This window comes from Danio rerio, chromosome 2, assembly GCF_049306965.1.
Source record: "Danio rerio strain Tuebingen ecotype United States chromosome 2, GRCz12tu, whole genome shotgun sequence".
Lineage (NCBI taxonomy): Eukaryota > Metazoa > Chordata > Actinopteri > Cypriniformes > Danionidae > Danio > Danio rerio.
Window position 1 is genome coordinate 61,417,501 of NC_133177.1, and position 13,503 is coordinate 61,431,003.

The following is a 13,503-nucleotide window of genomic DNA, read 5'->3' on the forward strand; positions in this document are numbered from 1 at the left end:
CACCAATCTGACAGATTCTGGAGTGCATTACAGCTCTAAAGAACATTACAAATGATAAATGATCTTAAATAAAACAAATAGATGTATAGAGATGTATATAATTTCACTCAACTGGGAAATGGAGGCCACTTGAATAGTTTGAGAGCACTATTAAGTGCACACAACATGCCATCATCTGATAATTGTAAGAAACAACACAAAAATACAATGTATATATGCAGAGTTCAGCGGCTAATCAGCCGGAATCAGCTGAGGTGAAGTGACGGCGACCTTAATTATGCAGATTATGCAATGTTTAGTGGCTCAGTGCGTTACAGCAGTGTTTTTAGAAGACTAAACACTCTATTGATATAGTGTACAACCAAGCACATGTGGTCAGAACACAAACGAATCGCAAGTAATGAAGTATTAAGCATTTCTTCCATAGGAAAGCCCATCTAAGCAAAATGTCAGCAGGCGTCTGTAGCTCCACTCACGCTCCGCCTTTTTGCCCTTGTTTGGAATCCTCCGGTTGGTGAGATGACGCGCAAACGAAATGGTGACGGTTGGCCACGCCTACTGGTAGCTTCATTTGGGTTCTTCATAAACCTATGGGTGACGTCACGGACACTACGTCCATATCTTTTACAGTCTATGATTTTCACACGTAAAAAAAAATCTAAATAATTAAAACTTTCAAGGATTTAAGATGCTGATGAGCATTAAACATGTCATAACAGTTGTGGGAAAAGGCTCCATACGGGCCCAGTATGGATGGATGCAATATACTGAAATGAAAGTTAAATGATACCTCTGAGTCTGCAGACGTCCTCCTGCTCGACAGAGGAGCTGCGGAGCTGATCCAACAACTGCTGACACGACACCAACCGCACCAGATACACTGCCACTGAGTAACTCTACACACACATAAAAAAAATGTACAAAAACACACATACAGTGTAACGGAGTAACTACACACACACAAACACACACACGTTTTTGTGAAAAGTGGGAACATTACATAGGTTCCTATACATTTTAGGCTGTTCAAACTGTATACACCCCACCCCACCCCTAAACCCAACCATCACAGGAGACTGTGTGCAGCTTTACTCTCTGATTAAACTCATCCTGTAGGATTTATAAGCATTCTGAGAAATGAGGACGTCACCCATGTCCTCATATATTTGTAATACCTGTGTCATACCCATGTCATTATACAGATTTGTGTCCTGATATGTCACAAAAACACGTACACACACACACACATACACATGAAAACAAACACACACACAAATACTTGCAAACTTAAAACAAATACACACATGCAAATACAAATTCAAACACGCACGCGCAAACACACACACACACACACACACACACGATAAAAACACAAATATGCACCCAACACATGCACAAACACACACAAACACTCGCAAATGTAAACAAAAACAATTACACACATGCAAACATACACACACACACACAAACGCACATGCAAAAAACAAAAACACACACGCAACACATGCACAAACAAACACAAGCACTCACAAACATAAACAAAAACAAATACACACATGCAAATACACAAATGCAAACACAAAAACAAATGCACATGCAAACATGTGCACACACACACAAACAAATGCATATGCAAAAAACAAACACGAACGCAACACATGCACAAACACACACAAACACTTCCAAACGTAAACAAAAACAAACACACACATGCAAACACACGCACGCACACAAAAAACAAATGCACATGCAAAAAACAAACACGCACGCAACACATGCACAAACACACACGCAAATACAAAATCACAAACACACAAATACACATACAGACCCAAATACGCACAAGCACACAAATTTGCATGCACAAACACAAGAAAACAAACAAACAACCACAAACAAACACACGCAAACACACAAGCACACAAAAATACAAATTCAAAACACAAATGCAAACACACGCACAAAACAAACACACAAACAAACACAAGCACACAAAAATACATGCACAAACACACAGAAAAATGCACACAAACGCAAACAACAGTACACAAAAATACACACACACACACACATTTGTTTTTGTGAAAAGTGGGGACATTACATAGGTTTCCATTCATTTTATACTGTCCAAACCGTATATTGTATTGCCCTCACCCCACCCCACCCCTAAACCCAACCATCACAGGAGACTGTGTGCAGCTTTACTCTGATTAAACTCATTCTGTAGGATTTATAAGCATTCTGAGAAATGAGGACGTCACCAATGTCTCCATATTTCACCTCCTGTTTGTAATACCTGTGTCATACCCATGTCATTATACAGATTTATGTCCTGATATGTCACAAAAACACGTACACACACTCACTCACACACACACACACACACACACTCACACACAATAACGTGGCCCATTAACACAGATGACCCAAACGCTCTCCCATCTCCCATTGGTCGAGGATATCTGTGCGAGGTCAGACGCACCTTGCCGAAGTTCCCCCACAGCACTGTGAAGCGGTTTGTAAACGACAGGTAAAGGTCAGAGGTGATGTCGATCGGCCGACACGGACGAGACGGCTCAAGCCCCAGTTTATTGGAGGAATATGTACACTGGAATCAATACATCAAACAATTGAGCTTAATTAATAAACAATGCAGAAACAACTGACAGTCCTTTTGAATGACAACTAATACGACCAGATAACAACTAAAAACAAACAACAGCTCATCATTAGCTCTCCAATGCCTCTGGACAGGTAAACGATATAGGGTATATGCCGAAGCATGCTAATGAGACTTTTCATTTACCAGTAAGCGGGGTTAAGCGCTTCCGGCGAACTGGCATTGCAAAAACCTGCTTAAAGGTCTGTTTTGTTTAAAAATCAGCGATCTCCACTGGCTGAGTGATATCCAATATATTCATACTTATTTAAAAAAAAATATTTATTTTCTTACATCCAATACCAGCAACTGATATATTGGTGCGTCCCTAATTCAGACACAATCTTTTCCTGGCCAGGTGCGACAGCAGGCTTCATGTTAACTAAGGGTGTCACGATCCTCCAAATCCTCGATTCGATTACATTTTCGGTTCTAAAGTCACGATTCGATTCGATTTTCGATTATCAATATATAATTAATTAATGACCAATTAATTATTTGTAGCCTACCGTTTAAACTACCTGACCTGCATGGTCTTTGTTTGACCCATAAACAAATCATACAGTAAATGAATAAAGGCAAGATACACACATAATTACCACCTGTCAATCACTTTTTCTGCGGTACTCGTGAATAGGCAGTGATCTGTGTCGTTATAATGGCGTCGGTAAAAAAGACGCACAACCAACAGGAACCAGCCAACAGTATCTGAGGTGTTCACTAAAATGACTGAGTACAAGTGAGTGAAAGATTGAAGCAGTCCTCTGACTGCCTGGACCTGCTGTCTCGAGCGCATGGCTGTGTGTGCGTCTGTGTGTGTGTGGTCACGTGATGTGCATTTTCAGAGGTAGAGAGGAAGGAGGGCTGCTCAGAAATGCTACACGCCACTGTGGATGTCAAATCGTTGTCGTTCTAAAATGCCATTTAAAAACAAAGACAGTGTAAACAGGGCCTGAGTGTGCACTTTTCACGAGCGGATTTGCAACGGGGGCGGGCGGAGGATCGCGATGCCGGTGTTGTCTATCGGACGAAGCGTACGTAATACGTACATAGCAGAGCTTGCGAAACTGTGTTTTTTTTTGTCGACAACACGAACGTTGTCAACATAACTCACTGGAAATCCAAAATGCTTCCACACCGGCGACTTCATTGAAAGAGGAGAGGGTTTAAGTTCTGTCGACGGGTCTCCTGCGTCTGCAGTTTAACAAGCACTTCAACAAGCCTGTTTTCTTCCCGCTTCGCAAGCCAAACTGACGTGACTTGGGGGCGTGGCCGCATCGACGATTCTATTTTTTGATTCGATAATCGAAATTGAGCATAAATTTCGATCGATTTCGATTAAAAATGGAAATCGTGACACCCCTAATGTTAACATGATTATTTAGTCATTAATCATTACTCAAGTATAGATTAACTATGGTAACTCACCTGTACTGGACAGTTATTGTGATTGACTGAAACGCAGATGTTTGGTGGATACTGATCCTCCTCAACACCGATGCTCTCGCTGTAGCAAATCCTACAAACACATATAAACATTTTATGAAGACATTTAACATTGAATACATGCAAACACTGCTTTTCTTTCTTTCATTTGTGTGTACAGTTGAAGTCAGAATTATTGGCCCCCCTCAATTATTAGCACCCCCGTTTATTTTTTTCCCCAATTTCTGTTTAACAGAGCAGATTTTTTCAACACATTTCTAGTCATGATAGTTTTAATAACTTATTTCTAATAACTGATTTATTTTCTCTTTGCCATGATGACAGGACGTAATATTAGACTAGAGTGACATTTAAAGGCTTCACTAGGTTAATCAGGTTAACTAGGCAGGTTAGGGTAATTATGCAAGTTATTGTATAATGATGGTTTGTTCTGTAGACTATTAAAAAAAATAGCTTAAAGGGGCTAATAATATTGACCTTAAAAAGATGTTTAAAAAATTTAAAACTGCTTTTATTCTAGCCGAAATAAAACAAATAAGACTTTCTCTAGAAGAAAAAATGTTATCAGACATACTACGAAAATTTCCTAAATCTGTTAAACATCATTTGGGAAATATTAAAAAAAGAAAAATAAATGACAGGGGGGCAAATAATTCTGACTTCAACTGTGTACTAGAGGGAAACTAAATACAAATGCATGCACGCTGCAAATAAAAGCTTCAGTTTCTAGTCCAAATATTTAAACATTCTTAAATCAAGAAACAAGCAAAAATATCGTGTTGTTTTCAGAAATAATGAGTCAGAATGAAGTCAGTTTTACCTTAAAACAAGCAAAATAATCTACATTGTTTGTTTTATCTGATTGGCAGATTATTGTGCTTGTCTAAACTCAATTTTGACTCATTATTTTTGAAAACAAGACATTTTTGTTCTTGTCCAGAAAATGCTTCTTGATTTAAAGAGCCCCTATTATACATTAAAAAGGGTGATGTTTTGGTTTTAAGGGTCTCCAACAACTTGCTGATCTGCATGTTTCGGGTGAACCGTTCGAGTTTAAAAATCTGAACTTAAGCGGACATTCGCGCTGCGTTAACCAATCAGGAGCTGGCTCTTGTGGGGGCGTGATTGTGACGTATCGCCTGTTGTTGGTGTCCCGGGGGAAATCCCCCAGCTGACACAGACAACAGTGCATCAAACTGGGCTGGGCTCAGTCAGAAGTACAGCTGAAAGACTTCATCATCCAGGTTAAGTTGCTGGAGGAGTTTATAAAGATAATAATAATAATAATAATTAATAATTCCTTACATTTATATAGCGCTTTTTTGGGCACTCAAAGCACTTTACACAATGGGGGGGATCTCCTCATCCACCACCAGTGTGCAGCATCCACCTGGATGACGTGACGGCAGCCATTTTGCGCCAGACCGCACACCACACACCAGCTGATTGGTGGAGAGGAGACCGAGTGATGAAGCCAGTTATGATATAGGGATGGTTGGGAGGCCATGATGGACAGAGGCCAGTGGGCAGATTTGGCCAGGATACCGGGGTAAACCCCAACTCTTTTCGAAGGACATCCTGGGATTTTTAACAACCACAGAGAGTCGGTACCTCGGTTTAACGTCTCATCCGAAAGACAGCGCTCACTGAGCAGTATAGAGTCCCCGTCACTATACTGGGGCATTAGGACCCACACAGACCGCAGGTTGAGCGCCCCCTGCTGGCCTCACTAACACCACTTCCGGCAGCAACCTAGCTTTCAGTAAGAAATACAGTAAAGAAGTACAGTAAGAAATATTTATTTTGCACTATTGTTTTTACATGCATGTCAATTTAATAAATAACATTTCTGCTACAAAACAAATGAAAGACTATAATAAATCATTCAATTCATGCTGAAAGCTGCAAAGCAGTCATCAGTAACTAAATAGCAAAATATTATACATCTCAGGAAAGATAAAGAAAGTAAGAAGAGTCTCACTTCTGCCACTCTTTAAAGGTTTTGTTTTCGGTTTGTGTCATTGTAAATGCTCGCTCTCGTTATGAGCTGATCTTCATTTTTCTGTGTTTGAGGAAAGCAGGCGAGTCAGCCGGATCAGTACATGAGCAGGGTTCTTGCGTTGACCACTGGTGCAATACGGCTTTTTTTAATGAGCCGCAGTTTCAGTGTAAAGCCTCCTTTCCACTGCACACGACAAAAACGACAAGCGACAGACCGGAAGTCATTCATTTCCAATGGAGAGCAGTCCGGGAGCTGCGTTGAGTTCCGATCATCTCCGTATGCCGAAAATCCGGATCCGAATTGAGCTGCGGATCCGTTGCAATATTTGAACTCCTGCGACTAGACCATATGCGACCTGCCGACCGGATGTGATGTATTCCAGTATTGTCCAAGCAGATCCGTGCGCGCGAGATGAGAAATATGAGTTTATTTGGTTTATTTTTTGAATTATAAAAAGTCTAAATTAAAGAAAAACTTTTTGTTTATAAAAGTAAGAAAGTAATAAAATATATATTTTTAATGTTGTCTCCACATTTCCTTCAATATTTTAGCAGTCTATGAGTTTCTAGTATTCAATCATCCATTAAACCATGTAAACGCACAGAGAATAAAGGCTCTTGCTTTTGCAGTCCTTTATTTCGGACACCGTTGAGAATCACCTTCTCCCCCGTGGTGCACGACAACACTGAAAATACCGTGCGGCTGCCACAAGGGGGCGTATTCCGACAGTCGTGTCCAAATGTCGTGTGCAGTGGAAAGGCGGCTTAAACTTAGTAAAGGCGAGCTTCTTTAGCGATGATGTGTACAGTATTAGATTTTGCATGTAGCGGACATTTGCGCTGAGCACGCAGAGAATGCAACGCATTGAAATTCAGGCACCTTCTCCGAAAACTCGAGTTCTCCGAGACTCGATTGGTCTAAGCTGGCGGATCAATATTCACCACATGTCATGATCGATCTCATCTGCGCCTTTATTAGTATTATTATAACTAGGTGGGGTTTGCAAACCTGTAAACTTTTCACTCTTCAGCTGCTTGCATTCCCGGCGGTCACAAAAGCTCCCTGTCATCTGACAGCGGAAAGCCTTGAGTGATCGACAGCTAATAACCAATATAGTGGCAGAGAAGAGCGATTCAGCACGTTTTTAGACAAAATCAAAACAGGTCGCGCTACAACCATTATATGCAGTCGCACACATGCTCCCAAATATATTATGAGGTCGCATAGCTTAGATTTCAGGCGCATATAATTAATTTATTACGGTATTGACAGTATTAGAAGATCCATGTGGTGGCGCATTGTCACACCGGTAATGACTATGACACCGGTGTACCGCCCATACCATTTATCTGTGCGTTCCGCGTCTGGTGTGAACACAGCATTACGCCTGTTTCACACCGCAAGCGTCAGCAGCGCGTATGTCGAGCAGAAGCAGCATGCAGGCGTTTGCCTTTCACACCAGCTGCGTCTGCAGCGCGCAGCTCTTCGGCGGCTGCTGCAGAGATCAACATATCTCGGTCTATTCTATCTAGTTACCCATGTCTCTCTATATACAAATACACTTTTTAAACTTTTCATCTGCAGCAACGCCCGCGGCAACTGCGGTTTCTTTAACCTGCAAATCTTTATTTTACAAATTTTATAGATCAAATAGTGCTGTATGATTCTCAAGCTCAATAGGAGTGTCTACAGTCAGAGGACAATCGCCTGTGATATCATGTCATTTGTTTTTTGATTGTCAGGTTGCTGTAGGCCTAGTTATAATAATATTTATACAATTTAGTTATAATGATATTTATACATGATCAAACTAGTGTTGTTTTCTCCGCTTCAGTGATGTCCAGCGGCAGAATTACAGCTCGTTAATTCATGCTCGTGCAGATGATGAGACGGACAGAAGTAATTAATGCATGCCCTTCTTTTACTTATTTTCGTGTTGTCAGGTTCACAGAGCAAACAGCTCCCGGTAGGAATAACTCGAGTGAACATAAAACAAAGCCGATTAAAATTTTCTTGCTATGCTTGAGCTGCACAGAACACAGCGAGTTAACATCATCCAGCATGTGTGTCGAACTACACTACCCACAATACACTTCGCTATGGACTACAAATCCCGTAAATATTCTATTTCCCCTCTCCTGAAACACTAGCATGCAACTTAAGCAAAACTGATACTACAATTGTTTTACATTTGGTTTTGTAGTTCGGGCCTAAATAAATGTTTGTTGCCGTTTTTAATCATTTAAGTTCATTTGATTGACTATATATAAACCATTTGACATTATTAACACATTTATTTGGTAAAATTGCTACTTTTTACTGTCATTCAATGTGTTTTAGTCATTATCAATGCACTGTCACTTTAATTGAGCGTGAGCAGCGCGGCAAAAATAGACCCAGCGCCGAAACTATAGCTGCACTTCTGCTTCAGCGACGCTCACGCTGACGCGCTGCTGCTGCGTGCGGTATGAAAGCTCTAAACCAGGGGTGTCAAACTCAATTCCTGGAGGGTCGAAGCCCTGCACAGTTTAGTTCCAACCCTGCTCCAACACACTTACCTGTAGGTTTCAAACAAGCCTGAAGGACTCAATTAGTTTGATCAGGTGTGTTTAATTAGGGTTGGAACTAAACGGTGCAGAGCTGCGGCCCTCCAGGAACTGAGTTTGACACCTGTGCTCTAAACTGTTAACATGGACGCCGAAAAAACGCGCTGCTGATGCTTGCGGTGTGAAACAGCCGTTACACTGACTCTACATGGAAGGTCATTTTCAAAAACCCATAATTGGGGCTCTTTAAGAAATTTTTTTTAGAAACAAGACACAAACTCTAAGTAAGAAAAGCATTTTCCAGTGCACATGCGTTTGTATTTAACTTCCCATCAGTATACACAGACGAATGAGAAAACAATTGGTTTATCTGTAGTGAAATTTCACCTGAGCACCACCTGAACGGGCTGAGACGACCTGATGGAGAGAGGAAAAGAAGATCATTAATGAACTTAATTTATTTAGTGAATCACTATGAGTCAAGTGTGTCACGGTGGTGCAGTGGGTAGCACGATCGCCTCACAGCAAGAAGATCTCTGGTTCGAGCCTCTGCTGGTTCAGTTGGCATTTCTGTGTGGAGTTTGCGTGTTCTCCCCAAGTTGGCGTGGGTTTCCTCCAAGTGCTCCGGTTTCCCCCACAAGTCCAGGTGAATTGAATAAACTAAATTGGCCGTAGTGTATGAGTGTGTATGGATGTTTTCCAGTGATTGGTTGGAGCTGGAAAGGCATCCGCTGTGTAAAACATATGCTGGATAAGTTGGCAGCTCATTCCACTGTGGCAACCCAAGAGTAAGGACTAAGCCGAAAATAAATGAATGAGTCCAACACAAGAGTTATAGGGCCGGACGGAATCTGCGGGAATTTTTTGCTATTTGTGCGCAGAAATTTTGTTAAAAATCTGCAGATTTGTGCCGAGTTATTTTAGGAGTATCATAACTAAAACCTTATTATTTATTTATTCATTCATTTTCTTGTCGGCTTAGTCCCTTTATTAATCTGGGATCGCCACAGCGGAATGAACCGCCAACTTATCCAGCACGTTTTTATGCAGCGGATGCCCTTCCAGCCGCAACCCATCTATGGGAAACATCCATACACACTCATACACAGCAGACAATTTAGCTAACCCAATTCACCTGTACCGCATGTGTTTGTACTGTGGGGGAAATCGGAGCACCCGGGAGAAACCTGCGCGAATGGATGGAGAACATGCAAACTCCACAAAGAAACACCAACTGACCCAGCCAACGCTTGAACCAACGACCTTCTCTAAAACCTTAATATATGAACGAAAAAGTAATACCTTTTTACTTTTATTTAATGTTTACAATGCAAATCCAATTAGATTCACTTTATTTGTAAAAAAAAAATGTAAATAAAGCAAGTCTCATATAATCTCAACTAAATGACAAAGTATTACTTTACACACTGTATTGTAAATAAATCATACGAACATGTTCATATTAGTCAATAAGGCCCCGTTTACACTGCCAGTTAAATGTGACCCAATTCTGATTGTTTGCTCATATGTGACACAGATCGGATCTGTTCAATGACCGTGTAAACACGAACGAACGCATGCATTCAGATATTCAGAGATGGGTTTCAGGCCTCCTTCATATGTGGAAATAAATCAGATATATATCGGATATGTGACAATGCGACTGTCATATAAGCAGGCAGATCAGATTTATTGAGGCGTTTCGTTCTGTACATCATTAAACTTGCGACAATGTGCTGCTTCTCTGCGGTTTAATGACGTAGAAGGAAGAGCGTGTGTGGAGATGCCGACGCGGTAAACACCAGAGGAAACACAGAGGAGGAAAGTGGTCAGTCGCCACAATTTGCTCCCACCAGACCTGAGATCTCCCTCGTACCCACACATTCCTCTGAATGGTGGAGGGCATCATTAAAGCATAAACCATAAGCGCAAATCCAATTCCTGTTAACCATATCTGGCCCGAGTCTGTGTGTAGAGTCCGGGCTGCTTCTGGCAAGGACTCGGCTTGTTAAACTGATGACAACCGATTAAATTCTTATTTTAAAGTAATTTGTTAGCTCCACATTTAAAGATAATTTGAGAAAATATCCATGGTACGACAGCAACAAAATCATACGAATATTTTGTGTGGATGGTCGCAATGTTTAGACGCAAACAAAACAATATTATTTATAAATGGATTATACACATCATCATGACACAGATGCTAGAACCCGCCTCTATGCATGCGCGACATCCAAAATTGTATGGCAAGTGTAAACGCATGAATTGGATATGGGTCACAATTAAAACAACGTGTGTTAAAAAGGCCATTATAATCTTGAATGTGTTGACTCTGCTGATCGCAATTCTCTCTCCCTTTTACCGAGACTGAGTGAAAGGCAAGCGGCCAATCAGCATTCGCTGAGAGACACGCAGCCAGCCAATCGGCTTCGCCGAGCTACGTGCAGCAAAACAACCCGCCCACTGCACTCGGCAGATGTAAAGTGAGCTTAACTGATTGCACACAAAGCTTTCTGTGCCGTTGCATAAGACAAACTCCTGTTTATGTTATAAGTCGTGTGCGTATATGACAAAAGACCACACACATATACACTTAATCAATAACCTTGGCATACTGAGTTGTGGGGACAACAAACGGGTTACTCCCATACCCAAACCATCTTCTACGTCTCTTACCGGACACCCTGTGGTGGGTTTCAAATTAACTGGCAACATAACTAAATGAGACTGTGCTACTGAAGTGCACTCATTTTTACAACGTGTAAACAGACAGGCAAACAAATGAGATATAGGCAACAAATCGGAATTGGGCATCAAGACCTGACAGTGTAAACAGGGCCTAATATTACTGAAATTAATTTAAAAACTGAATAAATAAAAATGTACACACATTTACACAAGTTAATAAACAGAACCAATGATGGGCTAAAAATCTGCAAAATTCTGCGAGTGCACATTCCGCCTAAATCAGTGGTGGGCAAACTTTTTAGACCCGAAGGCCACATCAAGTTTTGCAAACTAATTGAAGGGCCACATGTCAAATCCTTCAAAAAAAGTGGCAGTATGCATGAAACATGTAATATCGGACAGAAATATGTCACATTAACACAAAACTGATTTTTAAAAATATTATTTGGTCAAGTGTACGGGCCCTATCATACACCCAACGCAAGGCATGGCGCAGTAGTCTTTTGGTAGTTTCAGCTCGGCGCAAGAGTGGTTTTGAGGCGTTGCGCTACGCTGTTTAAATAGCAAATGCATTAGCGCTCATTTGTGCGCCCATAGGCGTTCTGGTCTAAAAAGGAAGGCGTTCTGAGGCGGACCGCTGGCGCGTTGCTATTTTGAGAAACTATAATAGATTTTTCATTAGACCAAAACTAACCCGGTCTAAACTCCAGCGCAGAGTTGCACCTCACTTACACACTGCTTAATACACACAAGAGAGCAATAGGCAAATATCTTTACATATGAAAAAATGTAAATATTAAGGATATATATAGGATATAATAAGAATAGATATAGAATATAAATATAAAGGATTAAAATATTACAAAACATATTATTTTCTAGCCAACATAAATATGAAAAACCACTGCTTTTATGTCTTCTTCATCTCGAGAGGCTTTTTCAGTTCATTCATAACAATTTGCTTTTGTATAATGTTATTATTATTAGCAGTGTTATTTATTATATCCATATTTATATTTGTTTTATTAAAAACAAGCTTAGATTTGTCCACCTGTCAGGTTTTAGACCATATGGGGCACAGCATGTGTTTTAGGATATAACTCAGGTGTTTGAGCACACTTCATTATTATTGTTCATTTATTCGTTTGCTGGAAATTAGAACTGTATTTAGAAATAGTTTTGAAACAAATATTTGCGCTTAAACAAAAGTATTTATTTATAGACTAATTGATGTCTGTGTGTAAAGGTTTCCCTATCCAAGAGCGAATGTGAACGTGATCCATTATTTCTCATTCTCACGCAGTAGATGCTGTTTAACAGTTTTCTGTTAAAAAACTGTTAACTGTTTGCTTGTGAAATGCACATTTTTTCCCACTTAGACTTACTTTGCGTCCTGTAAATAGTGAATGCGCTCTTGGCGTGACGCAGCTGGCTCTTAAAGGGAATGGGAGATGAGACTCTAATTGGTTAATTCTCAAAACACACCTAATAACTCATTAAGAAAATAAACTCATCCCTTTTAGACCATGCGCCATGGCGCAAAGCAGGTTTTCCCGTCCTTAAATTAGCAAAAACGCATCCTGACACGCCCTGAAAGCGTTTGCGCCCTGCGTTTTGTGCTCTGCGCATGGACTGTCAAAATAGAGCCCTACAAGTCAAATTAATTGCACTGCTATTTATATTTACTTATCAATCATTATAAAACAATAAAATAATCCCTTATAAAATATAATAATAATAATAATAATAAAAATGTAATAATTTTAAAGTGGAGAATAGAAAAGATATTGTCTGATAGAAAAAATCTCATTAACATATTCAAAATAATTCGTAAAGTTTACCATTCAGTCAAATTTACACTAATCTAATGTGCACTGCTTTTAGAATATACAGATCAATCATCATAAAACTTGATGAATCCACAAATCTTTGCTAAAATAACTTTTTAAAAGGTGGATGTATGCATGGAAAATATATTCAATGACAAAACTAACCCATTTAACCAGCAATTATTATATAATTTGAGTCAAATGTGCAACAATCTCATTTGAGCTTGTATTAATATGCTCAAATCAATCATAAAACTATGAGATGAAACGGAAGAAGAATTTAAGGGTGCTTTCACACCTACACTTTTGTTTCGGAACGTGTCTCATTTG

At 40.1% G+C, this 13,503-nt stretch overlaps 2 protein-coding genes across 6 annotated transcripts in view; both read right to left on the bottom strand.

The window, feature by feature from the left end:
- lingo3b (leucine rich repeat and Ig domain containing 3b) overlaps positions 1-13,503 on the bottom strand; it is a 790,077-nt gene that overhangs the window by 519,662 nt on the left and 256,912 nt on the right. The window lies entirely within an intron of this gene.
- Positions 1-13,503, bottom strand: part of pias4b (protein inhibitor of activated STAT, 4b) — a 35,802-nt gene that overhangs the window by 7,101 nt on the left and 15,198 nt on the right. For 2 of the 5 annotated variants that reach the window (NM_001242942.1, NM_200343.2), the window contains 4 exon segments: positions 791-896; positions 2,483-2,608; positions 4,088-4,178; positions 9,041-9,070. In NM_001242942.1, the coding sequence (NP_001229871.1) occupies positions 791-896; positions 2,483-2,608; positions 4,088-4,178; positions 9,041-9,070 (353 nt within the window). 5 annotated transcript variants of the gene reach the window in all.